This window comes from Podarcis filfolensis (assembly GCF_964270895.1).
Source record: "Podarcis filfolensis genome assembly, chromosome: 11".
Taxonomy (NCBI): domain Eukaryota; kingdom Metazoa; phylum Chordata; class Lepidosauria; order Squamata; family Lacertidae; genus Podarcis; species Podarcis filfolensis.
The window spans coordinates 1,016,628-1,041,111 of NC_139613.1; the positions used below are offsets into that span (position 1 = coordinate 1,016,628).

The 24,484-nt window shown below is 49.5% G+C and overlaps 2 protein-coding genes across 4 annotated transcripts in view; both read left to right on the plus strand.

Moving 5' to 3' along the window:
- Positions 1-1,293: 1,293 nt before the first annotated feature.
- Positions 1,294-16,482, plus strand: FANCG (FA complementation group G). 3 transcript variants are annotated; one of them, XR_014539546.1, is made up of 14 exons: positions 1,294-1,420; positions 6,079-6,169; positions 7,354-7,485; positions 7,779-7,972; positions 8,628-8,784; positions 9,494-9,624; positions 10,539-10,685; positions 11,422-11,585; positions 12,142-12,208; positions 13,171-13,523; positions 14,120-14,275; positions 14,570-14,740; positions 15,115-15,238; positions 15,564-16,482. XR_014539546.1 is itself a non-coding variant. In XM_083575650.1 (14 exons), the coding sequence occupies exons 1-14, from the start codon at positions 1,349-1,351 to the stop codon at positions 15,673-15,675; spliced, it is 1,956 nt and encodes a 651-aa protein (XP_083431776.1). In that variant the 5' UTR covers positions 1,295-1,348; the 3' UTR covers positions 15,676-16,482. The 3 variants fall into 3 exon arrangements, 2 of the variants coding, with proteins under 2 accessions (XP_083431776.1, XP_083431777.1); XM_083575650.1 differs by having other exon boundaries at positions 1,295-1,420; positions 14,120-14,160; XM_083575651.1 differs by having other exon boundaries at positions 1,295-1,420; positions 8,628-8,751; positions 14,120-14,160.
- Positions 16,483-19,479: 2,997 nt separating this feature from the next.
- The window catches only part of VCP (valosin containing protein), a 29,310-nt gene continuing 24,305 nt past the window's right edge, over positions 19,480-24,484 (plus strand). Inside the window, exon 1 of the mRNA XM_083575607.1 lies at positions 19,480-19,923. Coding sequence (XP_083431733.1) covers positions 19,907-19,923 — 17 coding nt within the window. The 5' untranslated portion in view covers positions 19,480-19,906. The remainder of the gene's footprint in view (positions 19,924-24,484) is intronic.

Below are 24,484 nucleotides of genomic sequence, written 5' to 3' on the forward strand. Positions count from 1 at the left end.
GGCTGCTGGGAGAAGAGGATTCTGGGCTAAGCAGGTTCCCTTTGGCCTGATTCTGCTTCAGGGTTCTTCCAGTGTTCCCACAGTAGGTGTAGAACTGAGAACATTGGAAAAGCCCTGAAGCTGCATCAGGCCAAAGAGAGCCTGCTTAGCCTAGAATCCTGTTCTCTGAGTGGCCAGCTTCCATGTGAGGATCTTTCTTTTTTTTTATTTTTTTTTTATATAATATTTTTATTTTTCCATATAAACACAATACAACAAACATAAACATACAAAAACAAAAACAAAACAAAAAACATGTATCATTTCATATCCTAATTTCATATCCTATCTTCCCCGACTTCCTCATGCCTCCCCTTTCTGTATTCCAAATTCTTATCGATTGTTCAGCAAATCTTCCCTTATTTTAATTTAAATTTAGGCTATTCTTCCTTATTCTCCTTGTCTTAGCCATTACTAATAGTAACCATTTACTTTCCAGTCCAACATCATTCTAACTTTCATTAACTTTGTAATATTTCTTTAAATAGTCCTTGAATTTTTTCCATTCTTCTTGCGCTGCTTCTCTTCCCTGGTTTCGGATTCTGCTCGTCATTTCTGCCAAGCCCATATAGTCTATCACCTTCATCTGCCACATGTGAGGATCTTTCTGTGCTGTTTAGTTTGAGCTGGGGCTCGTCAACAGGATATTTCTTAAAGAGGTGAGGGAGTTTTGCTTAATGCTGATCTCTCATCATCCAGCTTCTGAGTTTCTGGCTTAGAACCTCCACCTAGAAAACTGCATTTCCCTGCTATTCCTTCAGCACCTGGACTGGCGGCAGCTTTTGGGGGACATTTCTCCCATTCCTGCAAGCTGAGGTGTGAGTGTCTGACTGCTGGGACCCGGGAGGCCAGGGTTCAAATCCTGCCACTTGGCCATGGAGCTCACTGGGTGAACTTGGGCCAGCCACTGCCTCTCAGCCCCACAGGGCAGTTTTGCGGGTTAAAGGGGGAGGTTGGAGAATCATGCGCAGCACTTTGAGCTCTTTGGGAGAAAAGGGGGGAATATAATGAAAATGACACGAGGTCCCCGGAACTGGAGCTGCTGGGGATCGAACCGGCGGCGACTGGGCAGCCGCGCAACGAGACGGCAGGCGGCCTTAGAGACTTCGAATCGTCCCGCTATTCGAGAGCTTTATGGGCCATCTCGGGTGCCGTAGCCGTCCCTGTTCAATTTTGCCGCCCGCGATTCAGCGTCACGGCAACCCGTCCGCTCGCCCAATGGGAGTCGCCAGCGCGCTGAGCGCGGCCAATAGAAACAGCGGGGGTGGGGCCTGTTTCCATAGCGGCGACGGCGGCGAGGCCTTGCTCCATGGCTGGCGGCGGGAGCTGCTTGGGCCTCTGGCGGGGCGAGAACGACGGGCTGGCGCGGCGCTGGCGGACGGTACCTCTTCCCGGCGGCCTCCCTGGAGCGACGCCCGACCGAGGGCGAAGGAAAAGCGGCTGCTCAGCTACGGCAGGCGGGGGTCCTTCAGGACCTGGGACTACAATTCCCATCAGGCCCCGCGAGCGCAGCCTCAGCCCCGCACCATAGACCTCCCGGCCGGGGCTGATGGGAGTTGTAGTCCAACAGACCTGGAAGCCGAGGGAGCGAGCCGCTCTCCGCTGCTGGGCACGAGCGGGGGCCCCTCCTGGACTCGGGGCCACAAGCCCTTTGGGGGGGGGCGGCGGCAGGGTCCCCCTCCAACCCGGCGCTTCAATCCCTTCTCCGTGTTTTTATCATAATATTGGCTATTACTGAAACACCACAAACACAATATAAGTTGATTGTTATTATTACTGAAACCTTTTTTAAAAAGAAATGTTTACATTTAATTTACTGTATTATAACAAACACCATGGAAGAGAAATTGAGAAATATAGCATTAGCCAATAAAATTGAATATTTTATCTGTAAGCTGTATCGAGTCCCCGCCAGGAAAAAGGGTGGTGTTTGTTGTTGTTGTTGTTGTTTAGTCGTTTAGTCGTGTCCGACTCTTCGTGACCCCCTGGACCAGAGCACGCCAGGCACTCCTGTCTTCCACTGCCTCCCGCAGTTTGGTCAGACTCATGCTGGTAGCTTCGAGAACACTGTCCCACCATCTCATCCTCTGTCGTCCCCTTCTCCTTGTGCCCTCCATCTTTCCCAACATCAGGGTCTTTTCCAGGGAGTTTTCTCTTCTCATGAGGTGGCCAAAGTCTTGGAGCCTCAGCTTCAGGATCTGCCCTTCCAGTGAGCACTCAGGGCTGTTCTCCTTCAGAATGGAGAGGTTTGATCTTCTTGCAGTCCATGGGACTCTCAAGAGTCTCCTCCAGCACCAGAATTCAAAAGCATCCATTCTTCGGCGATCAGCCTTCTTTATGGTCCAGCTCTCACTTCCATACATCACTACTGGGAAAACCATAGCTTTTACTATACGGACCTTTGTTGGCAAGGTGATGTCTCTACTTTTTAAGATGCTGTCTAGGTTGGTCATTGCTTTCCTCCCAAGAAGCAGGCGTCTCTTAATTTCGTGGCTGCTGTCACCATCTGCAGTGATCATGGAGCCCAAGAAAGTAAAATCTCTCACTGCCTCCATTTCTTCTCCTTCTATTTGCCAGGAGGTGATGGGACCAGTGGCCATGATCTTCGTTTTTTTGATGTTGAGCTTCAGACCATATTTTGCGCTCTCCTCTTTTACCCTCAATAAAAGGTTCTTTAATTCCTCCTCACTTTCTGCCATCAAGGTTGTGTCATCTGCATATCTGAGGTTGTTGATATTTCTTCCAGCAATCTTAATTCCGGCTAGGGATTCATCCAGCCCAGCCTTTCGCATGATGAATTCTGCATATAAGTTAAATAACCAGGGAGACAATATACAGCCTTGTCGTACTCCTTTCCCAATTTTGAACCAATCAGTTGTTCCATATCCAGTTCTAACTGTAGCTTCTTGTCCCACATAGAGATTTCTCAGGAGACAGATGAGGTGATCAGGCACTCCCATTTCTTTAAGAACTTGCCATAGTTTGCTGTGGTCGACACAGTCAAAGGCTTTTGCATAGTCAATGAAGCAGAAGTAGATGTCTTTCTGGAACTCTCTGGCTTTCTCCATAATCCAGCGCATGTTTGCAATTTGGTCTCTGGTTCCTCTGCCTCTTCTAAATCCAGCTTGCACTTCTGGGAGTTCTCGGTCCACATACTGCTTGAGCCTTCCTTGTAGAATTTTAAGCATAACCTTGCTAGCGTGTGAAATGAGTGCAATTGTGCGGTAGTTGGAGCATTCTTTAGCACTGCCCTTCTTTGGGATTGGGATGTAGACTGATCTTCTCCAATCCTCTGGCCACTGCTGAGTTTTCCAAACTTGCTGGCATATTGAGTGTAGCACCTTAACAGCATCATCTTTTAAAATTTTAAATAGTTCAGCTGGAATACCATCACTTCCACTGGCCTTGTTATTTGCAGTGGTTTCTAAGGCCCATTTGACTTCACTCTCCAGTATGTCTGGCTCAAGGTCAGCAACCCCACTACCTGGGGTGTACGAGGCATCCATTTCTTTCTGGTATAATTCCTCTGTGTATTCTTGCCACCTCTTCTTGATGTCTTCTGCTTCTGTTAGGTCCTTACCACTTTTGTCCTTTATTATGGCAATCTTTGAACGAAATGTTCCTTTCATATCTCCAATTTTCTTGAACAGATCTCTGGTTCTTCCCATTCTGTTGTTTTCCTCTATTTCTTTGCATTGCTCGTTTAAGAAGGCCTTCTTGTCTCTCCTTGCTATTTTTTGGAAATCTGCATTCAATTTCCTGTATCTTTCTCTATCTCCCTCGCATTTTGCTTGCCTTCTCTCCCCCGCTATTTGTAAGGCCTCATTGGACAGCCACTTTGCTTTCTTGCATTTCCTTTTCATTGGGATGGTTTTCGTTGCTGCCTCCTGTATAATGTTGCGAGCCTCCATCCATAGTTCTTCAGGCACTCTGTCTAGCAAATCTAAATCCTTAAACCTGTTCCTCACTTCCACTGTGTATTCATAAGGGATTTGATTTAGATTGTATCTTACCGGCCCAGTGGTTTTTCCTACTTTCTTCAGTTTAAGCTTGAATTTTGCTATAAGAAGCTGATGATCCGAGCCACAGTCAGCTCCAGGTCTTGTTTTTGCTGACTGTATTGAGCTTCTCCATCTTTGGCTGCAGAGAATATAATCAATCTGATTTCGATGCTGCCCATCTGGTGATGTCCACGTGTAGAGTCGTCTCTTGTGTTGTTGGAAAAGCGTGTTTGTGATGACCAGCTTGTTCTCTTGACAGAACTCTATTAGCCTTTGCCCTGCTTCATTTTGCTCTCCAAGGCCAAACTTGCCCGTTGTTCCTTTTATCTCTTGATTCCCTACTTTAGCATTCCAATCCCCTATAATGAGAAGAACATCCTTCTTTGGTGTCGCTTCTATAAGGTGTTGTAAGTCTTCATAGAATTGGTCAATTTCAGTTTCTTCAGCACCAGTAGTTGGTGCATAAACTTGGATTACTGTTATGTTAAAAGGTCTGCCTTGGATTCGTATTGAGATCAGTCTATCATTTTTGAGATTGCATCCCAGTACAGCTTTCGCCACTCTTTTGTTGACTATGAGGGCCACTCCATTTCTTTTCCGGGTTTCTTGCCCACAGTAGTAGATATGATGGTCATCCGAACTGAATTCGCCCATTCCTGTCCATTTTAGTTCACTGATGCCCAGGATGTCAATATTTATTCTTGCCATCTCATTTTTGACCACATCCAACTTACCCAGGTTCATGGTTCTTACATTCCAGGTTCCTATGCAATATTTTTCTTTACAGCATTGGACTTTCCTTTCGCTTCCAGGCATATCCGCAACTGAACGTCCTTTCGGCTTTAGCCCAGCCGCTTCATCAGCTCTGGATCTACTTGTACTTGTCCTCTGCTCTTCCCCAGTAGCATGTTGGACGCCTTCCGACCTGAGGGGCTCATCTTCCAGCGTCATAACTTTTATATGCCTGTTGTCTTTGTCCATGGAGTTTTCTTGGCAGGGATACTGGAGTGGCTTGCCGGTTCCTCCTCCAGGTGGATCACGTTTGGTCAAAACTCTCCACTATGACCTGTTCATCTTGTTTATTTAACTAAATGATAATGATGATGATAATAATAATAATAATAATAATAATAATAATAATAATAATAACAACAACAACAATTAATAATAAGCCTCAAGGTGGTTTGTAATCATACAGTTAAAATGTATGAAGAGCAGGCCCAATGGTCATTTAGGAAAATGGCTTTTGTAGATTCATGCCAACCTGCATGCAAAGTCCACCCTATTACTCTCACCCCCATTTTAAACTACATTATTTTATGTTACCCAGCTGGAGCATTCCATCAGCAATGACATTCCTATGGAAGTCTGTTGCAGGCGTAAGAACATATGGTGGATAATGAGGTTTGTGGTGGAGATGTTAGGCTGCCTTGCCTGCAGTTAGGCCCTCGGATCCAGGCTCTGGCTTTAACCTGATGGAAATACATTTATTAATTAAAGCATTTTTACCCCACGGTTGTGCCAAAAAGACTCTCAGGGTGGAGTAGTATCAGTAATAATAGTAAGACAACCCTTGGGCTTAAGAAGAAAAGGCGTCTGGTACAGTGTCTCTCTAGTGGTCCAGCTAGTTCTGTGTGAGATCTTAAAAGTACAGTCGTACCTCGGCTCCCGAACGCCTTGGGAGTTGAACGTTCTGGCTCCCAAACGATCGTAAACCAGAACTGAGTGTTCCGATTTTTGAACTTTTTTTGGAAGCTGAACGTCCAGCGTGGCTTCTGCTATTGTTTCCGGCGTGCCTGCGAAATCAGAAACCAATCGGAAGCCGCGCCTTGGTTTCCAAACGTTTCAGAAGTCAAATGGACTTCCAGAACAGATTCTGTTAGACTTCCAAGGTACGACTGTACTACCGTACTTTTGATTGTTGTGAGAGCCCCATCTTCTTGTAAATTGTCTTGCTCCTGTCCTAGAATCTGTTCATGGCCGTTGTTTCTGACCTCCTCTGGACCCTTCAAGCTCCCTCCTCCTCTTTTCTTGGCAGGTGACAAGTTCTCCAGGTCCTGACAGTTCAGTGACGCAAACGGCTCACGAGTGCCAGCTCGCCTTCACTAAGCTCCTGCAGAAGATCCAAGGTAGCAGTTCAGGAAAAAAAACACCTTTATTGGTAGGCTGGGAAATGGGCAGTAGCCAGGCCCCCTCTGTGGCACAAGTGTGGGGCAGCTCATGGTGAAGTTCGGGGCTGACGTCTCCCTGATGAAACCGAAGCCAGCAGGGCTTTGCAGCCATATGGGGTTAAGCCTGGTTTCCTTCTGCATGTTTTATTTATTTATTCAATTTATATCCTGCACCTTCCTCCAAAGGACCCCCAGGCAATACAAACAATACAATTTAAACTTCTAAAAAATACAACCCAATGAAAAGCAGTGTTCTATAAAACCATTTAAAAAGCAACCACCTACTCCTAAACCAATAATTTCAGAGTAGCCAGGGATAGAACCTTAAGCTATCAAATGCCGGGGTAAACAGTGATGTTTTTTTAAAAAAAAATTATCCCTTTCTCCTAGAAGTTAATAGTGAAGGAGACAGAAGACCCTCACAAGGGAGGGCATCCCACAAATAGGGGACCACCACCCAGAAGGCCCTGTCACAGGAAACCCCAGTGGCAGCACCACCAACAGGGCCACCCCAGCTGATTGTAAGGAATCTGGATTTCCTTGCTGCTTTGGTCTCTTCACACGCTTCTGGCTGGTTTTTTTGCCTTGGAGAGGGTGGTGAATAATCTCCCGCTCCACAAATTAAGCTGAAAAATGGCTGGCGTAGTAGAGACTGCTTTTGTTTCAGTCTAGCTGGATTGGTTCCCCACACAGTCTCAGTTCTCAAGAGAGGACCATCCAGGTGACGGCAACAGGAAAAGTATGATTTGCTTATTTAGCTCTTTATCTCTTGCTTTTCTTCCACCTTGAGAATCAAGGCAGTTCCCAGGTGGTCTCCCGTCCAAACACTGGCCAGGCCCAGACCTGCTTAGCTTCAGCAAAAAGAGCTGCAGCATTTGCTCCAGAGTGGAATGGGCTTCCTGTCTTGTGCGAACAGCTAGACTCTCACTCCCTGAACTCTGGCTGGCCATCCTTCCTTAACCTCACTGCTGCCAAGTCTGGAACCTGAAAGCGCCAGTCTGCTTTTCCTGACTTTGGGTACTCAGATCCTGCAAACCCCTTGGGTGCTGACCCCCAACGACCATTGACATGGGGCCACCTGTGAGTTCTGCAGGTGGATGGAAGGGTTCACCTTTGAATTCTCTCTCCCTCTTGTTTTGCAGGGCTTCCAGCTGCACTCCCAGCTCTGCCACTGGAGCTGGCTATCCTCTACAATTCCCTGGTGTTTGATATCTGCCTCTCCAGCAACTCTGGCGAGAAACTATTGGGAGCGATAGATCATGGGCTGAGCAGGGGTAAGAGAAATGTCTCCACGTGCTCTCCAAATGATGGGTGGTAGAATCAAAGTCATGAATAAATACATAACAGGTTGGTTTTGCTGCTGGCCCTGTTTTTTTGAGGAAGTGGGATGCCGGAGTCGGAGGGGATTCTTCCTCTCCCCCCAGGTTCCAAATCCACCTGTAACTCTAGAGGAAGCCTGGTCTTTCTCTATGTGCAAAGAATCCTGCGATGCAGCACTTCTCTCCCCAACCCCACCTTTGATTGAAAGTTATATCCATGCAGGTTTTCCTCTGTCTGTCTCTGCTAGTTCTAGAGGTCTGTGCGGTGTCTGGCCAAGGACGTGGTTCAGAGGACCGCTGGGAGAGGGTGCTACAGGAGGATACCCTTGAAGAACTGCAGGCCCCTCTGCATCGACTGGCTGCCCTGCAGGGGGTGCTGTGGCTTGCAGCAAACCGCCTCGCAACCGCGGAAGGCCTCTTTCAGCTTCTGAACGGCGCCAAGGTAACCAACATAGCATCTGTATTGAGGCATTGCTCGCCCTTCCCTCCTAAGTGAAAGCTTTCCCCACCCTTTGCAAATGGGATGGCAGCTTGTGGTGCTGCAGCAGGCAGTTTGGCCTCTCACCAACCCCTACATGACCATTCAGCTTAAATTGTGGGACTGCAAGGAGCTCTGATGAAAGACCTGGCATGCTCTGACTGTTCATTGGCCCTGGTTGAATCACACACCAGTAAGCAGCCTGAGGGGCCATGGGCTGGGAAAGGAACAGCAAAAGGACAGGTGGGCTTCTGCAGTTCCGCCTGGTAAGCCCAGTTGCCTGCCTGTAGTTTGAAGCAGGCATTCCCCTCTGCCTCCAGCCTCTCCTCTGACTCTCCCTGCTGCCAGCCTGGCTGGCATGTAGAGAATGGCACCACGTCCAGTCCTGGAGGCAGAATGCCTCTGAGGACCAGTGACAGGGGAGCACAGATGGGGAGAGTCCTGCTTTTGGGCTTTCCGGAAGAGTCATCCGGTTGGCCATGGCAGTCACAGGATGCTGGACTAGGTGTGCCCCCTTTGGGTCTGATCCAGCAGAGTTGCTCTTCTGTTCTTCCAAGAAATTCGCTAGTGTTTAAAGTGCCGCAGGACTCTTGACCGTGAACCGTTATTCCTTTTTCAGAGCCTGAAGCCTCCTCCTTGCCATGGCCATCAGAACAAGTTCCTTTCCCTGCTCCAGATGTGGCAGCCACCTGACATAGCAGAGTCTGACCCCCTCCTTGTGCAGAGTGTCCAAGAGTTGAAAGGCATCCTGTGGACTTCGGCTGCCTTTCTGCAAGGTGGGGCTGTGATTTCCCACTCTCCGCATGCCTGCTGCTTCTGTACGCCTTCTCTCTCTTGACCCGCACCTTGGCAACTACTGTTGCTTCTGCCAGGAAGCCACTTGCCAGGGAGGCAAAATCAGTCCGTCTGCAGGGTACCGTCAGGGATTGAGTGTGCCAAGGCAGATTAAATACTTTCCTCTGAGAAAGAGGAGGAGGAGGATGTGGTTTTGGATTCTAACAAAGCTATAGCACTCCCAGTTGCTCTTCTGGCTCGGATGTTAGATAGACTTGTTTTAATTGCTTTCCACTCTGTCTCAGGAGCAAAGTCTGGATAATAAAATTGTATAATGGGGGGGGGGTCTTGTAGGCAGTCTAGACCAACCCCTTTTTCAGAGGGGGAAAACCAGAGCTCTAGAGCACCCCCTCCCCACCAACGGATGGCTTTTCAGCCTCCTGTGAGGGAGAGCCCAGCACCCTCCAATATAATTGATTTTGTTGTTTAAATGTTCTTCCTGTTGAGCTTCTGCTAATGTTCAGTAACTGTAATATCAACTTTAAGTCATATTTTTAAAAACCCTACAGCTCTGTGTAAGCCCAGTTATCACATACAAGACCAAACAAAAGATGGGGGACCATGCTCTGTTCTGCTTTGGTCATGCAGCTCCTGGAGTTCTGTGTCAAATTCTACTCAGTAGGTGGGAACAGGTTTTCCTCTCTGTTCCAGGAGTTCAGGAACTGGAAGCCGGTGATCTCCCTGCCGCTGTTGCCCTTCTCCAAACAGCTGCTACGGGGCTGTGTTCCAGGCGTCGCCTTGCCCAGATCTTCACCTTAATGGGATGCTGTAACCTGAAAATGGTATGGGTGCATTGAGGGGGGAGAGGGTGGCAGGGTGGCACAGCTTGTGAACGCAGCACGTGGAAGGAAAGGGGGAAAGTGTTGCTATTAGGGCAAACCTGTGTCAATATGCCCCTGAAGTGTGGGGCCTCCAGCGGTTCTGAGAGCCGCAGCAGAAAGTGCCATGTTGGTCTAAGTTCTCTTTCCCCCTTACCAGGGGGTGCTCTGCCTTGCCACCCCCCTATTGGGGCTTCTTTTAAGCACTGCTAATGCCAGAGAGCTAGGAATTTGGCTTATTAAGCAGGAAAGGCCTAAAATTATGTATTTATTACATGCATTTGTCACTTATTACAAAAACATCTCAGAGCAACTCATAGTGATAAAAAGCATACATGGTAGAACATTTAAAATTCTGCGCGTTAAAAATAAGAATTAAAAATTTTAAACTAAAAGGCAATACTTCAAAAGAACCAGGTGGGTAGAATTTCTCATACTGCAGTATTCTTGAGATAAAACATAGGCATTGCAAATGTTTTCTTGCCAAGCAGTAATGATGTTAAAATATTGAGAAATATTTTAGTGAAATATCCTTTAATAAATAATGTTAAACATTGTATTTAGTAAATTAGGGTTACTAATACCACTCTTGAAGTGGTGTGCAATGAGATAAAATGTGATGAAATACAGTAGGTACAAACGCTAAAAGCAATAAAAGCATTTCTGCGATTATACAATGGGGGGGTGGGCTTAACCCTCAACCTGTGATCAGAAACCAGCTTTTCACAGATCTCTAGAACAACAAATGCACAAGCAGAGAATTATGGGAGTTCTGCTACGCACCTTTGTTTATTGGAAGGTAGTTTTATGCCCCAGGTTACAGCAAAGCACCTTTGGATCTCGGCACTTCGTATTGCATCTGCTCCTCTGTGTTCCAGGACAAGCCACAGATGGCAATTCAGTACCTGAAACGAGCCCTGCAGGTGGATTTCACGTTCCTCCCTGCCCTGTACCAAGCATCCCTGCTGTACCACCACCTGGGGCTTCTGGAGGCTGAGCTGGAGGTCCTGGTGCTGCTGTATCAGGTGTGTCTCAGGTTTTCCTATCCCTGCATGACGATGCCAAGGGGCTGCATTGGCGCTGCAACTGCTCTGCCTGAGAAGAACTGGCTGCACTTCTGGCTTGCTCCCCTCCCTACTTGACAGCTGAGGGAGCCAACTGGCCAGGAGGTCTGTCCGGTCGCTGTAGATACCTGCCTGCCCTTCTCAAGGTCCAATATCCACTCATAAAGAAGGGCAGGAGGAGTTAGCCAATGCAGATCTTTCCTTGGATGCACTATTCCACTCTGTCTGATGCCCAACAGTGTTGATTCACCCATGGGCGGAGGAAGGAGGGCAGTGGGGGCCCTTTGCCCCAGGTGTCATCAGTGAAGGGGGTGACATTCGGCATCCCACCTGCCTGTGACTCCCAAGCCTACTCTGAGCCGTCGGGCGAAGGGGCAGAGCTGTGCCGCCTTGCCTGCGGCCTTTCCCCCTTCGTTTTGACAGCTCGGGGGAGGCTTAGGAGTCATGGGTGGGCATTGCACTGTTGCCCCCCTCTCCCAGGCTCCCCCCCCCAAGAAGCAGGTCATCATGGGTGGCTTGCTCCACCCCCCATGGGTGTCTTGCCCCGAGATGCCGCGGTGCCCCTCTGGGATGCTTGCCCCGCCCCCATGGCCCCGCCCCTGGGTGCACAGCATGTGCGCCGCTCCAGGTGCTGGAGCAGCTAGCTCTGCTTCTGAAATCACCAATGTTCCCATTTCCTCCCCTCTCCCTGCCTCAGGCTCTGGATGGTCCTGCACGGGTAATGGCAGAGCTTGCCAGTCCATGTTTCCTGATCCAAATGGAGCTGCTCACCTGCGCATCACAACTGAGCAGCTTCTTTGCCAAGAACTGTCCGTCAGATGTGAAATATTTGCTGGCACAAAGGAACCTCCAGGCAGGGAGGTGAGTGCCCCCCCCCTCCTGTTACGCAAGTCTCCCTGGTTGCTCACTTGGGGTGGGGAGGGAATTGTTGGCTTCAGTTTTCTCCAGGGAGAACTTTCCTTAGGCATCTCAAGTTACTAACAGGAGACTCCTGCTGGAAGGAAATTGTCCATCAGCTCATGAGCTCACTTTGAATGAGGGCAGGGAGCTGTCTTTAGGAGGCCCATGGGATGTCCTTGTAGGTCCTTGCAGCTCCTGTTGTTTATTTTCATTTATTTATCAGATTCCTTATCCACTGTTAGGGCCCAGGGAAGGTTACAAGCATACAGTATTCAATTATAAAAACAGATGAAACAATCACAATGATAAAAACAAGTAAAACCATTCCAGAGCAGTATAAATATGGCAAAAACAATAACCCCAAACAAAAACAAAAACACCTTAACTGCCAGATGCCAAGCTAAAGAGGGGGAGAGGGTATTTCAGATATGGGGGGGTATGTCATTTAAGGCTTTAAATACTAATATGAGCACCTTGGATTAGGCGTGGAAGCAAACTGTTTTCTTTTCTCCTGCAGGGTGAGTGAGGCAGTGGAGCACTACCTGGACCTCTTGGCTCTTTTCCAGGAAGGGCCTCTTCACCAGGTTGGCACCTTGCAGCTACTTAATCTTCATGCCATCTGCTGGTTTTTGTTTGAAGGAATGTGCAAGCCTCCCTCTCTCAGCAATAGCAGAGAATGCGCTGACAATAAATCAAATCGCAAATGTAGCAAGTAGCATGGAAGTCCACTTAAGCAGCTCCATAAAGAAGCACGATAAATGCAATCATCCCCCGAATCCTGGCATAAATGTATGGGGTTTATACAGCTAAAGGTTTAAATTATTCTCCAACTGGAGCTTGACAGACTGTTTTACATTTGCTTTTTGAATTGTGCTTCCTAATCTGCAAGGGCTTGGTAACGCTCCTTGCTCTTCCAATGTGTTGCATGTGTGCAGTTGTCGAGAGGAAGATTTCAGTTACTGGGGCAGAGGGTGGTGGTGGTGGTGGTGGTATTCCGCCTTCTGAAGGTCAGCAGCAGCATCTTGAACAGTCTCTTGAAGATAACAGGAAGCCAGTGCCAGAGGCGTCCCAGGGAGATGAGTGCAATGTTTTGCAGTCTTCAAGGGCACACGGAGGTCATGGTGGCCATTCAGCCTTGAGGTGATGCTTCTCCTTGTGTGCAAATGATTTTGAAGACATAATCTTGTGTCCTTTCACAGTAACCCTCTGGGTATGTCAGTGCTGACTTGCCCAAATACACCCAGTGACCCCAGCATCTTTCTGGGGCAGCCATAGCCAAGGAGGACCCTTGTCAGGAACAATAAAGAAGTGAGGGATTCCGCCCGACCCTAGTCTTTCTCATGTATCAGTTGCTATCCTGGCTTCCATGTTGGCTTCAGCAACTGATGGTGGCCTGAGACATTTGCACCCGAGCCTGCCCAATTTCTCTAGCATTCTTGGCTCTCAAGCAGTGTTTGCTGTACTGCCTGTGCTGTGTTCCTTGTTGTGGACCCAGCACCTTCTGATCCTTGGGTGGGGCCCTCCTCCTCCTCCTCCTCCTCTGCAGGTGTCTCTGTGTGGTGAGCTGGCCTTGCCCAGGATCCCCGAGGTCTTCTTAGAGGCCGCCTCTGCCCTGGAAGAGCTGGCCAGGCATCGAGATGCCATTGCAGTGTGTGAAGAGGTGGCAACCCGGATGAGTGGACTGATCCCCGAGAGGCTGCAAATTGAGCTGGGCTTGTGGGCTGCAGAGGACCTCCCGGGGCCTGCTGGGTCCTCACTGACAAATTCTGCTGGCAGCCTCATGAAGCGGAAGAGGGAGAGCCTGCTCTGCGTCCTTTGGCGAGCAGCGGCCTATTTGATCCAGGGCTTGGCATGGGCTGGGCTAGGAGAAGCCAAGGAAGCCATAAGCCCCTTGAGCAGGTAATCGGGCTCCTGGTTTGTGATCCAGGGAAGATGGTTCTGAGTGCCTCGTCCTGTCCGTCCCTTAATTGGATGCTAGGAGAGCATTCTCTTGCAGCCGTTCGAAGGGAACTGGCCTTGTGAGACAGGATGGCGCATTAGATGCAGCCCTCATCCTGCTTGTCCAGGGACTTTCCCTGGATATTCATGGATGTGTCCCATAAAGGAAGGCTGTGTCTACCTTGGTACTTAAAACATCCGTGTTCTGCCCCAGGCCCCCAGATCCTGCAGCTCAAAGGAACAACTGCATGCCTCCTTGTTTGGTTCTGCTTGCCATGGAGTCTGCTGAGGAGCTGCAAAGAGTGTTGAAAGTCCTGCTTGCACCCCTGAGCTTCTCTTTGCAGCCTTGAAATGAGAAGCCGGCCCCAGGGTCCCGTTTCTGTGCTTGTGCGGTCTGGTTGCATGCAGGCCGAAACCCACCAGCATGCTCATAGGTGCTTGTTCCCCCTTCTGTCAGGAAAACTGAGTAGATAACCTGAATAGCCCCTCAAATTCTCTTGACTCTGGCTTTCACCTGAGAGCCCTAAGATGATTGTGCTTTGCTCCTTCCCCAACAGGTGTCTTAATGATCTTCTGAGAGTTCATTTTGTGACCACAGGTATGGATTGGGATGCTTACCGCCAGTTTCTGTCTGCCTTCCTCTTGGCTGGAGTGATTTCTGGAGCTGGGGAAAGCCCTTTTGTAGGGCTAGAGCTAACCTACTGCTGCCCAAGGTGGGAATGGTTTAGGAGAGTCCTCACCTCTCGTTTAATCATGCCATGAGTCCAGACTGGTCCTTTTGTGACATCACAAGTTGAAGTCCAGCCACTTGGCACGAGAGGTTTCTGCTTCCATTTTCTTTCTCTTGACCCCCCCACCCCCCTGCATGTGGGAGCAAGAGTAGACTGCAGAAAGGGCAGCAGGCAGGGAGAGAACAGGGCCAGAGAATTGGCTTTGTTTCTGTTGACCTCTCTGGCTCATGGCTGGGAGAGCGAGACCCAAGGGCAACTGTCTTCTTTCTCTACCAGGCAGCAATAGCAGGACTGGAAAGGAGGCAGAGCAGATGGGGCTGTCAGAAGCAAAGGTGCTTCCCCAAATCAGGCAGCTGGCCCTGACTGGACGAGGGATCCAGTTCCTGCATCTGGGGCGGAATAAAGAGGCTTTGGCGGATTTCCAGCACAGCTTGCTTGTCTGTCCAGGTACCCACAGCCAGGAATCCTTTGCCTGTGGGAGGGGCCTGGCCGCCAGTCAGTCTAGTGGTTAAAGGAGCGGGTGGGGAGGCTCAAGTAATTTTCAGAGCATGCAAAATAAATTATGCAGAGTAAGTATTTAGATATATGCTTAGGTAACTTCTGTAAAGTAGGAGACAGAATTTGGAGCTCTTTGGGGCAGACTAAATGCAGGCCCTTTTTGCCCCTGGTGGAGGGGAGGGCGTAGAGCAAGGTGGTGGGTGACAAGGGTCCACTCAGCAAGATCCAGTGTGGGGAGGGCAAGGGCATGTTGGGATTTCTCCTGGGGTCCCCAGCGGCCCTGAGGCCAGCTCTGGTCATGCCGCTTCCTTTGTGCTTTACAGACAGGCCCTCTGCTAACTTGTACCTTACGCACACCCTCTGGAAGCTGGACCGAAGGCAGGAGGCAGCTGCCCACTGGCAGAAGCTCCACGTGAACGCTGCAGGCTTGGAGGAAGAGGCGGAAAGGTGCGTGCATGCTGCTGAATCCTGTCCCTGCCCCCTGAACAGAGGATGAGGAAGCGCAGTATTGGATGTGGGAGGAAGCCATCCAGGTTCCCTCTCTGCTCCTGCGACTTCCCACCCCTACATACACCTGACCAACGATGCTCAGGCTGCAGGGAGGGCCTTGGTCTCTTGGCTGCTTGCAACACTTTGGGCATCTCTTCCCTCTTGCCCTCGGCACTGGTCACCATAGACCATGCTCTCCTCCTACCCTCAGTCATTGTGACCTGCCCATCTCTGCTTTAGCAACCACTGACACCGATTTCTCCCCTCCCTCCTCATGTTTCAGATCCTTCCCGATATACCTGCAGCCATGTATGAGGCAGACGAAGTTTCCTCACACAGAATCCCTTGCCAAGAATGTGGGAAGCTTCCTTGCGGGGAGCAGCCAGGGACCCTAGAGGAGGAGGAGCTGCTGCTGCTGCAGCTGCTGCTGCTCCTGCCTCTCCTCTCCTCTGCCCTTGCCCGGCCCTTCTTCCAGACAGCTTCCTCAGCGGATTTTCCAGGGCTCCGCTTTGCCTTTGGGAAGGGGAGTGTTTCAGTTGCAGTCACCAAAGACAAGTGATGACAGTCACCCTCGTCCTAGTGGAAAGGATGTGGGGTTTTTGCAGAAGCTCCACATGTGGTCTCTGCTCCTGTATGATTCCATTATTTTTGAGATTATGTCCGTAGTGGAAGGAGGAAGCAAGCAAAGAGGGGTGACTCTGGTCCAGGTATTTGTAAAACGAAGCCCCACAGTATTGTGAAAATCTTCAGGTGCTCTTTTCTTTGCTGCAGATTTGGGAGGAAGGGGTGGGGAGGGGGCGCTTTCTTAACTGGCACCAAAACAATCCATTCCTGAGGTAGAAGCAAGCCTAGCTCTGTCCTCTTGCTGCCTCTTCCTTTGTGCTTATCCTTTACGCCCAGGGCTCCATCAGTCATGTTGCTTGGCATTTACGAGAGAGAGAATTGCAAACGGCATCATGTGGTAACAGTACACAGATGGGTTTGTGGTGTCTCCATTTTGGTCTGTGGGCACAATTGTGGGCTTTCCTGTTCATCTGATTCTGGGTAGCTTTCCAAGCTGTTTTGGGGCAGCCCAAAAGATGTTGGCTGACACAGAGGTTTGCTCCCCCCCCCCCAGCTTCCCTTTTGAAAGATGTGTTGGATAAGCTATTTTCTTCCATACAGGGTACTTAAGAATTTATAAAGCCTGTATTTCTTTTTAATGACTCATCTCTTGATTATCAAAATGTCTCTTGTGAAATCTTTTGTTCTAAATTATTTGAAGAGAGCCGTGGAGGGGATGAAGTTTGAAGCAATGCCTGCTGTGAGTGGTATTCAGCAAAGTAGTACAGCACTCTGAGTAAATGGACCAATTTAAGTCTTTTTCGTTAATCTAGATGAGTCTATTTTTGAGTAAAATTTAGTTGAATACTATCCTGTGTTTTTCATCTAATGAGGAAATAGTGTGGCCCTAGGAGTCCTGGAAAGAGCCTAGGGCTTGCCGATCAGAAGGTCGGCGGTTCGAATCCCCACGACGGGGCGAACTCCTGTTGCTCGGTCCCTGCTCCTGCCCACCTAGCAGTTTGAAAGCACGTCAAAGTGCAAGTAGATAAATAGGTACCGCTCTGGCGGAAGGTAAACGGCATTTCCATGCGCTGCTCTGGTTCGCCAGAAGAGGCTTAGTCATGCTGGCCACATGACCTGGAAGCTGTACGCCGGCTCCCTTGGCCATTAAAGTGAGATGAGCGCCGCAACCACAGAGTCGGCCACGACTGGACCTAATGGTCAGGGGGCCCTTTACCTTTACCTTTACCTGCTAATGCGGGTGGTGCTGTGGGTTAAACCACAGAGCCTAGGGCAGGAGTCAGCAAACTCTTTCAGCAGGGGGCTGGTCAACTGTCCCTCAGACCTTGTGGGGGGCCGGACTATATTTTGAAAAATAATAATGAACGAATTCCTATGCCCCACAAATAATGCATTTTAAATAAAAGCGCACATTCTACTCATTAAAAACACACTGATTCCTGGACCATCCACGAGCCAGATTTAGAAGGCGATTGGGCCGGATTCAGCCCCCGGGCCTTAGTTTGCCTACCCATGGCCTAGGGCTTGCTGATCAGAAGGTCGGCTGTTCAAATCCCCGCGACGGGGTGAACTCCCATTGCTTGGTCCCTGCTCCTACCCAACTGCTCCTAGCAGTTCGAAAACACATCAAAAGTGCAAGTAGATAAATAGGTGCCGCTCCGGCGGGAAAGTAAATGGCATTTCCGTGCGCTGCTCTGGTTTGCCAGAAGCGGCTTAGTCATGCTGGCCACATGACCCAGAAGCTGCATGCTGGCTCCCTCGGCCAGTAAAGTGAGATGAGCGCCACAACCCCAGAGTCGGCCACGACTGGACCTAATGGTCAGGGGTCCCTTTACCTTTACCTTTTACCTGCTAACTGGAGGGACCAAAGAGCAGTTGGCCCTGGCCCTGGGACTGGAGAAAAGGGCCTCACTCTTCCCACATCTCTCCGCTAAGTTGCAGGAGTAATGTAGCAGCCTTAATATGGAGGAATGGTTGGAAGCAGAGCTGTTACGTGTCATTAGAAAAAAATTATTCTTGACATTTATTGTTAATAATAATCAGACAACCCCTTTTAGACTTTTTGTGTGGAAACGAAAATTTGAGACATTTCATAGAATCATAGAGCTGTAGAGTTGGAAGGGACCTCAAGGGTCCTGCAATGCAGGAAGGTGGGTCTGAAGACTGGGGAAATAATTGTTTAGCAGAAGGTAGAACAGCTGGATGTCATCTTGGGGTGAATGTTTTTTATGTAACTGATAGGCGGAAAATCAGAATTCCTTTTTATCCCCTTTCCCTTTACTGAGGAGATTTCACTCCTCCCATATCCAAGAATCTCCTGATGAGTCTGGTGATTCTCCAGAGAGGAGGCGGCGTGTTCTGCTCTCTACTTATTCTGCTCCAGCACCACATCAGTCAGTCAGTCAGTCAGTCAGTCAGTGTGTCTGAGAGAGAGAGACTGAGTGTTAGAGATAGTGTGTATAGATAAGGTTGCTGCTAAGAGCAGCTGCAGACACTCAGCGCAGTTTAGCATTCATTTATGCTTAGAACCCATTTAGCTCTGTATATAGTTGTATTATAGTTGTAGACAGAATAAAGAAGATATTCTACAGAGCTGCTCTCCGAGTCGTTTATACTCTGCTATACTCTGCTGTGCGACGACTGTCTTCTTGTTGGAGTGAATCCGGTGCTCACAACTCTAAGCTGTGAGTCCACAGCACTTTGACCTGTTCCTGTGCGGAAGGTGGTCTCTGGAAGTGCTACCCAGCTCGCCTAGCCCAGTCGGGGCTGAAGTGGATGAGTCCAGTTGGTGGCACTGGCTCAAGGGCGATGCCCCCCCTTCTTTTTATATTCCCTCTTCAATTTTCCCCCCTTTTGTTTTGTATGGTGTCCTCTCCTCTGGGGCATTATTGGGATTATGCACACATGAAGGTGATGGATGGTTGGTGAAAGACCCTGAGAGGCAGGGAAGGGAAGAAGTCCCAGAGTGGGAGGCTGGAGGAAGAAAGGGAAGTTTCTCTGCATTTTCTTTTCTCTGTTTATATTTAGGTTAGGTTTTTTTTAAGTATATTCTATTAAGAAGAAGCCTGAATAAAATTTTATGGGGGGAACAACAACAACGGTGGAACGGGCTGCCTCTGAAGGTGGTGGACATTTTTACAGCAGAGGTTGGACAGCCATCTGCCAGAGACGCCTTAGCTGGGGTTCCTGCATTGCAGGGGGCTGGGCCAGCTAACTCTCGGCGACCCTGTGGCTCTAGGATCCCAGGCAGCAGCAGCAGAAACCTTGGCGCGGGGGAGACGCCGCGTGGCTGTGGCTGCAGCAAGGGAGCGCGCCGGAGAGAGAGCTGCCCCCGGCTTCTGTGCCGCAGCGCCGAGCCTCCCCTCCTGGCCGCCCAGCAGCAGCGCGTCTCCCTGCGGCGCGCTCTGCACATTCTCAGAAGCACTCTCTCCCAGCCCCGCCTTCCCCTTTATGACGTCACGCGCCCCAGCAAGCCGAGGGCGGGAAATCCCCTTCCGGGGCCACGCAGCTCCGCACCGAGCCTGCGCAGAGTCCGCGGGGCGCGCGCTCTCCCATTGGCTGCCCCGCCACGCCAATCATCGACTTGTCACGTTGCGACTGGCTGCAGCGCGCCCGTCGCTCTCGGGGCTCCACCCAATCCGCGCTGCGTTGCCAGGCAGAAAAGGAATCCGGGCGGCGCTCCCCCCCTTTATCCCCCCCCTCCCTTTCGCATCGAGGGATTTTTCCGATTGGTCCGCCCGTCCCCGACGGAATGCGCTACCCGGATGACCCCCCCCCTTCCTCAAACCTCCGGGTCCGGCAGCTTTGCGGCTTTTTTTTCCCGCCCCTCCTCCGGATTGGCCGAGCGGGGCCGGTTTCCTTTTTTCCGATTGGCCGCTGCGGCACCTGTTGCTAGGCAGAGCGCGGCCTAGCACGCCGGGCGGAGCGTCACTCCCGATGAGTCGGCGTTGATCCGTGAGGGGAAGCGAGCGAGCGAGCGAGCGAGGAGAGAGCCAGCAGAGACCGAGCGCGGCGCCCAGGCCCAGCCACCCTTCGAGACCGCTGCAGCCGAGCCTTGCCGCCATGGCCTCGGGAGCCGAGTGAGTCTCACACGGGGGGGGGGGGCGAGGGAGGAGAGGAGACCCGCCTGACAGGAGGACCCCCCCGGTCCCTCTGGGCCGCCGCCTGAGGAAGGCCTCGCCGCCCCCTTCGCTCCCTCACCCGGCCCTACGAGGCCTGGAACGGGGGGGCGGCGGATTGAGGAGAGAGAAAAGCCCCCCCCCCGTCTTCCCCTCCCTCAGCCGCCGCCATTTCTCTCCCCCCCGCCGTGGCCTTTTAGCCTTGAGGGGAGGGGGCGCGCCATCCTTTCCTGGAGGGGAGGGGGCGCCGGCTCCTTCCTGGCCTCCCCCCATTGAGGGGGTCTTTCTGTGGGGGGGGGTCCGGGGGGGCGTGATGCCCCCGGGCGCCGGGGGGGGGGAGGGAGCCGGAGGGAGGCGGCGCTTCCTTCTCGGCGAGGCCACTTCCTGCTCCGCCAGTTCTGCCGAGTCACCCGCCGCCTCCTGGGCCGGCGCTGGGAGGGGAGAGAGAGAGGGAGGCCGCTTGGTCGGGGGGCTCCCTTCCCCGGCGGATCCCGCGCCGCCCCCCCCCCCCGCCAGGCGCCTCCAGGGCTGCGGCGGAAGCGGGGCCGCCCTGGCTGGATCTGCGGGTTCAGGGGGCGTCGCCGGGCAGCTTCTGAACGTGGCTCCCGAAGGGCTGCTGAATCACGGAGGAGGGGCAGGAAGGGGGCCTCCCCAGAAAGGAGAATATTAGTAGCAAGGAGTCCTTGGGGCTCCAGTGATCTTTCGTTTCACATAAGAAACAAGCCTCTTGAATCAGAAGCGAGGGCCTTTAGATTCACACTTGTCAGATATGGGGAGGCGAGGGGGTCCCTTCTCCGACATGCTGTCAAGTTGCAGGCCAGATGCTTCTCTGGTTCTCGATGGATCCTCAAGCCACACTGGCGAGAATGCTTCGCCTGCTGACCTCCGAGGCTCCTGGGCAGCTGCTCTCTTTCTCCCCAGTGCACAGCAGCAGGGGAACTGGCCTTGCTGCCATTAGGTACTTTCAAGCCAAGTCCCCTCTCATGTGGTTGGCTCAGGAAGAGTATGTGCTCAAGTTGGTCACCCCCTCCCATTGTTCCGAGGGAGAATTGTGGCTGCTAAACTTGCACCTGCTCCGCTTAGAAAAACACACTGCCTCGTGGGATTTTCTCGCTAGTAAGCAAGGTAGCATGCTGGTGTGCTTCAGTAGGAATTCTTAGCTGTGGCAGCCATCTTGTCAAATGGAAGCCACAAAGCACTGGTCATGTGATACCAGCTAGAGAAGGACTCCTTAGGTTCACCACTTCCTGGTCTTAACTCTCAAGTGAACAAGGAATGGGAATAAAACCAATTTGCACATCACTTGCTGATTAGGCTCTTCCATTTTGGCTTGAGCTTCACTGGCTATTAGAGAGCAACATGTCTGGGTTTTCAAGCTGGTCTTATGCTGTTGGTAGAGTAACTAAAGCTTAGGATTATTTTAAAAATTTCTGTCTTTAAGGGCTCTCGACAGCTACGCTGGGAGAGGTGAGAAACAGTCATGGTTAAGTGACAACAGAAACAGCATTTCACAAAACATTTGCCACCTTGCAAAAATGTACTGTCCATTTTTTGGGGTGGGGGGAGATTTCCTGCAATATGAATAGCAATTGCCAATCAATAGTAAGGTCTGGAAGCATTGTTTTCTTATTTGGCATTATGTCGCAACAACTAACTGACTTTGTGGGATTGGTACAATCCTGCTCTGAGCAAACTGCTTCATGCCCTCGCTCTGATTTGGCTTTCTGATGTTATGCAGCAAAAAAACTCATGCCCTTTTAAAAACAGGAATCCTGAAGCAGCTGCTGGGAAGTGGGGTGGTGGGACAGTCCAACAGTAGCCAAAGTTGTTTCTTACTATTGGCCCATCTAGCTCAGTATTGAGCTGACTGGCAGCAGCTCTTTAGGCTTTCAAGCATGAAGTCTTCTCAGCCTTACCTGGAGATGTCGGGGATTGAATCTGGGTATTTTGTGCTCCTATGAACTATGGTCCCTTTTCACATCCTAAAAACACACTTGTATGAAAACAGCACTCTCTTTAAAAAGTGATAACAATAGAAGTCTTGTTCCTGCTTCTTCTAATTCTGCTACATTAATAAAATCTGATGGCCGAAATAGGTAAGTTTGGGGGCACTGAGATCACAAGAACTCCTTAACTAATCAGTATTGCAATTAATTTTGCATCACTGGGTGCTTCTCAACTTGGCAAACATTGTGAGGTGAAAGGAGCCTTGCCAGCAACTTCCTTTTTAAAACCTTGTAAAGTATGTCTGGATGACTTTGCATGAGAGCAGGAAGATAATTGGCAGGTAGGTAGACTCTTGAGTATTTTCTTCTCTTCACTATGAATGTGATATGTCCTGTGGAATTCCCCGGTTTCCAGTCAAAAGTACAAGTATTGGTTCCTCTACTTAAACATACAGGCCTCGAAATAAATGAATCTAACAGTTTTTAGCTTTTTTCTTAACTAATAGTAAACAGACAGCTGAACCCTTTCCTACTAGCTTTGTTGCCTAGAAAAATTCCTGAACCTTCATAAATTTTTATTTGCAAATCTAGGCTTCATCTTCCTTTTGTTGGCTGAAGCGGATTTGTTTTTCTTTTAACCTGGTTGTTCTCAGGTGACATGGCTGAGGCAAGACCAGCTGCTTGAAATTCACAGGTGTCATTGCTGAGATCCTTCCTTCTATTTTTAATGCAGTTACAGCAGCTTGGAAGAACCAACTTTCCGGTTAGCTGTGAAACAACAGATCTCTTCCTCCATAATCTGCTTCCAGTTACAATTCCAAATGAAGTGTCTTCTGTGGTAGAGCTAACTGGTCCCTTGGCTTTCCAGTATTTCCTCTAACCAAGTATCTTCCTGAAGATCTGTCGGGAATCTTGATGGCCTGGTTCTAAGAAAGTAGTAGCCACCATGCTGTTATTTGAAACTTCATTGCCACAATGCTTGCTTATTCACCTTTGTGTTTTCTTCTGTTTTCAATTTCTGGATGTTCTGTTGGAGGACCGTCTTCCACTGGAAGTGACCTAGATTGGTACAGCCAACTGTGGATCTTGAGGCTTTTGTCCTCAAGCTGTCCTCTGTGTCTTTTCCTTTGCTCTTCTGAAGACTGCTGCCTGGCTGGTGCCCCATTCCAAATGTCACGGAGAGGGTTAAAATCAGTTTCCTGGAGCTCTCTGATAGCTGCTTACATTTCCCAGTATTGTACTTACACTCTTCACCTCTCTTAATTGGTAAGAGGGGCCTGGAGTTGCTCCTCTGCTACCAGGAATGTGGGTTTTCTTGCACTGGAAAATTTTCCAGAGAACTGTCTCAATGTTCCATTTCCAGATACGTTTTGTGATTTGATTTAGCATGTCTTTTTGCCTTACATTGAGGCCGCCCAACTAAAGTTTATGTTCTGTATAAATATTGTTTTCCAATACCCCAAAGTAAATGAACTGAAAAACATTATTAGAAGAGTGCAGTTAGAGTACTTAAATGTTACCCCAAAGCAGATTCAATACTTTACGTCGAAATTATTTTACTGGAATTAAATTTTTTAAGATGTGCAGACTGATAACGTTTTAAGATATGCACACTCTTTTAAGCTATATCCTTTCATTATTTAGAGGTAAGAAAACTTGAAGGCACTGAAAACTGTTTAACATACCTGAGAAGCTGTGCTTTCTAGGCATATGCAACGTGGGATGGGGAATCGATTACAACCTTTTTAGGGCTGACTGATACTTAATCCATTCCAGTTGCTTATTGAATTGCATTATTTCTATTCATCATATGACTGACAATTTTACGAAGCAACTTGTGTTTAATAATGGCACGTTCCCCACCAAAATATTATGGTGGAGAAAACCCCCCGCATTGCATTACTTGACAGCATCACACTTGAGCACATTAAGTTGCCTGAACAATATCTGGTCCCAGGTGCTGTATCTCACCCTCCTCCAAGTTTGGGTTTGCTGCTACCATAACAGTTGTTCTTCATCTTAGTTGTCAGCCCTAACTGGTGTAAACACATCTGTATTTCCTCAATTGCTGCATATCACTGAAGGCAGATTTAGGAGGGTTGGCTTGGTGTCCTATTTGGCATCCTGCAAAGCATCTACCAGTCACTTCCAGTAGGCTAACTCATTTCACACTATGCTGTCATGAGTTTCTTAGGGGTTTTCTTCTTTTAGGCTTTGTCTATAAGCATATCTGCCAGGGAACAAAATACTTGAAGAACTCCCATTTTCATACCATTCGTGTATTTTCTGCTTAATCTGTGCAAGAGAAACGATCAGTTTCACTTTTGTTTTTGGCAATTTAAAGCTATGATGTGTCAGTTTCCAACTTAAGGGTGGAACTGATGAGCTAATGAAACTTACCTAGGCCTCGATCAGTTCAACACCTTCTCAGACTTGTGTTGAAGTTCTTGCTTAGTTTAAAAAAACAACAACCCTTGGACAATTTGGACTGCAAACTGGATATTGTAAGAGACTCTTCAGTGATTCTGCCTCTTCTTAGTGGAAGTGTTTGTAGAGCAACAAGTGATGGGATAGGG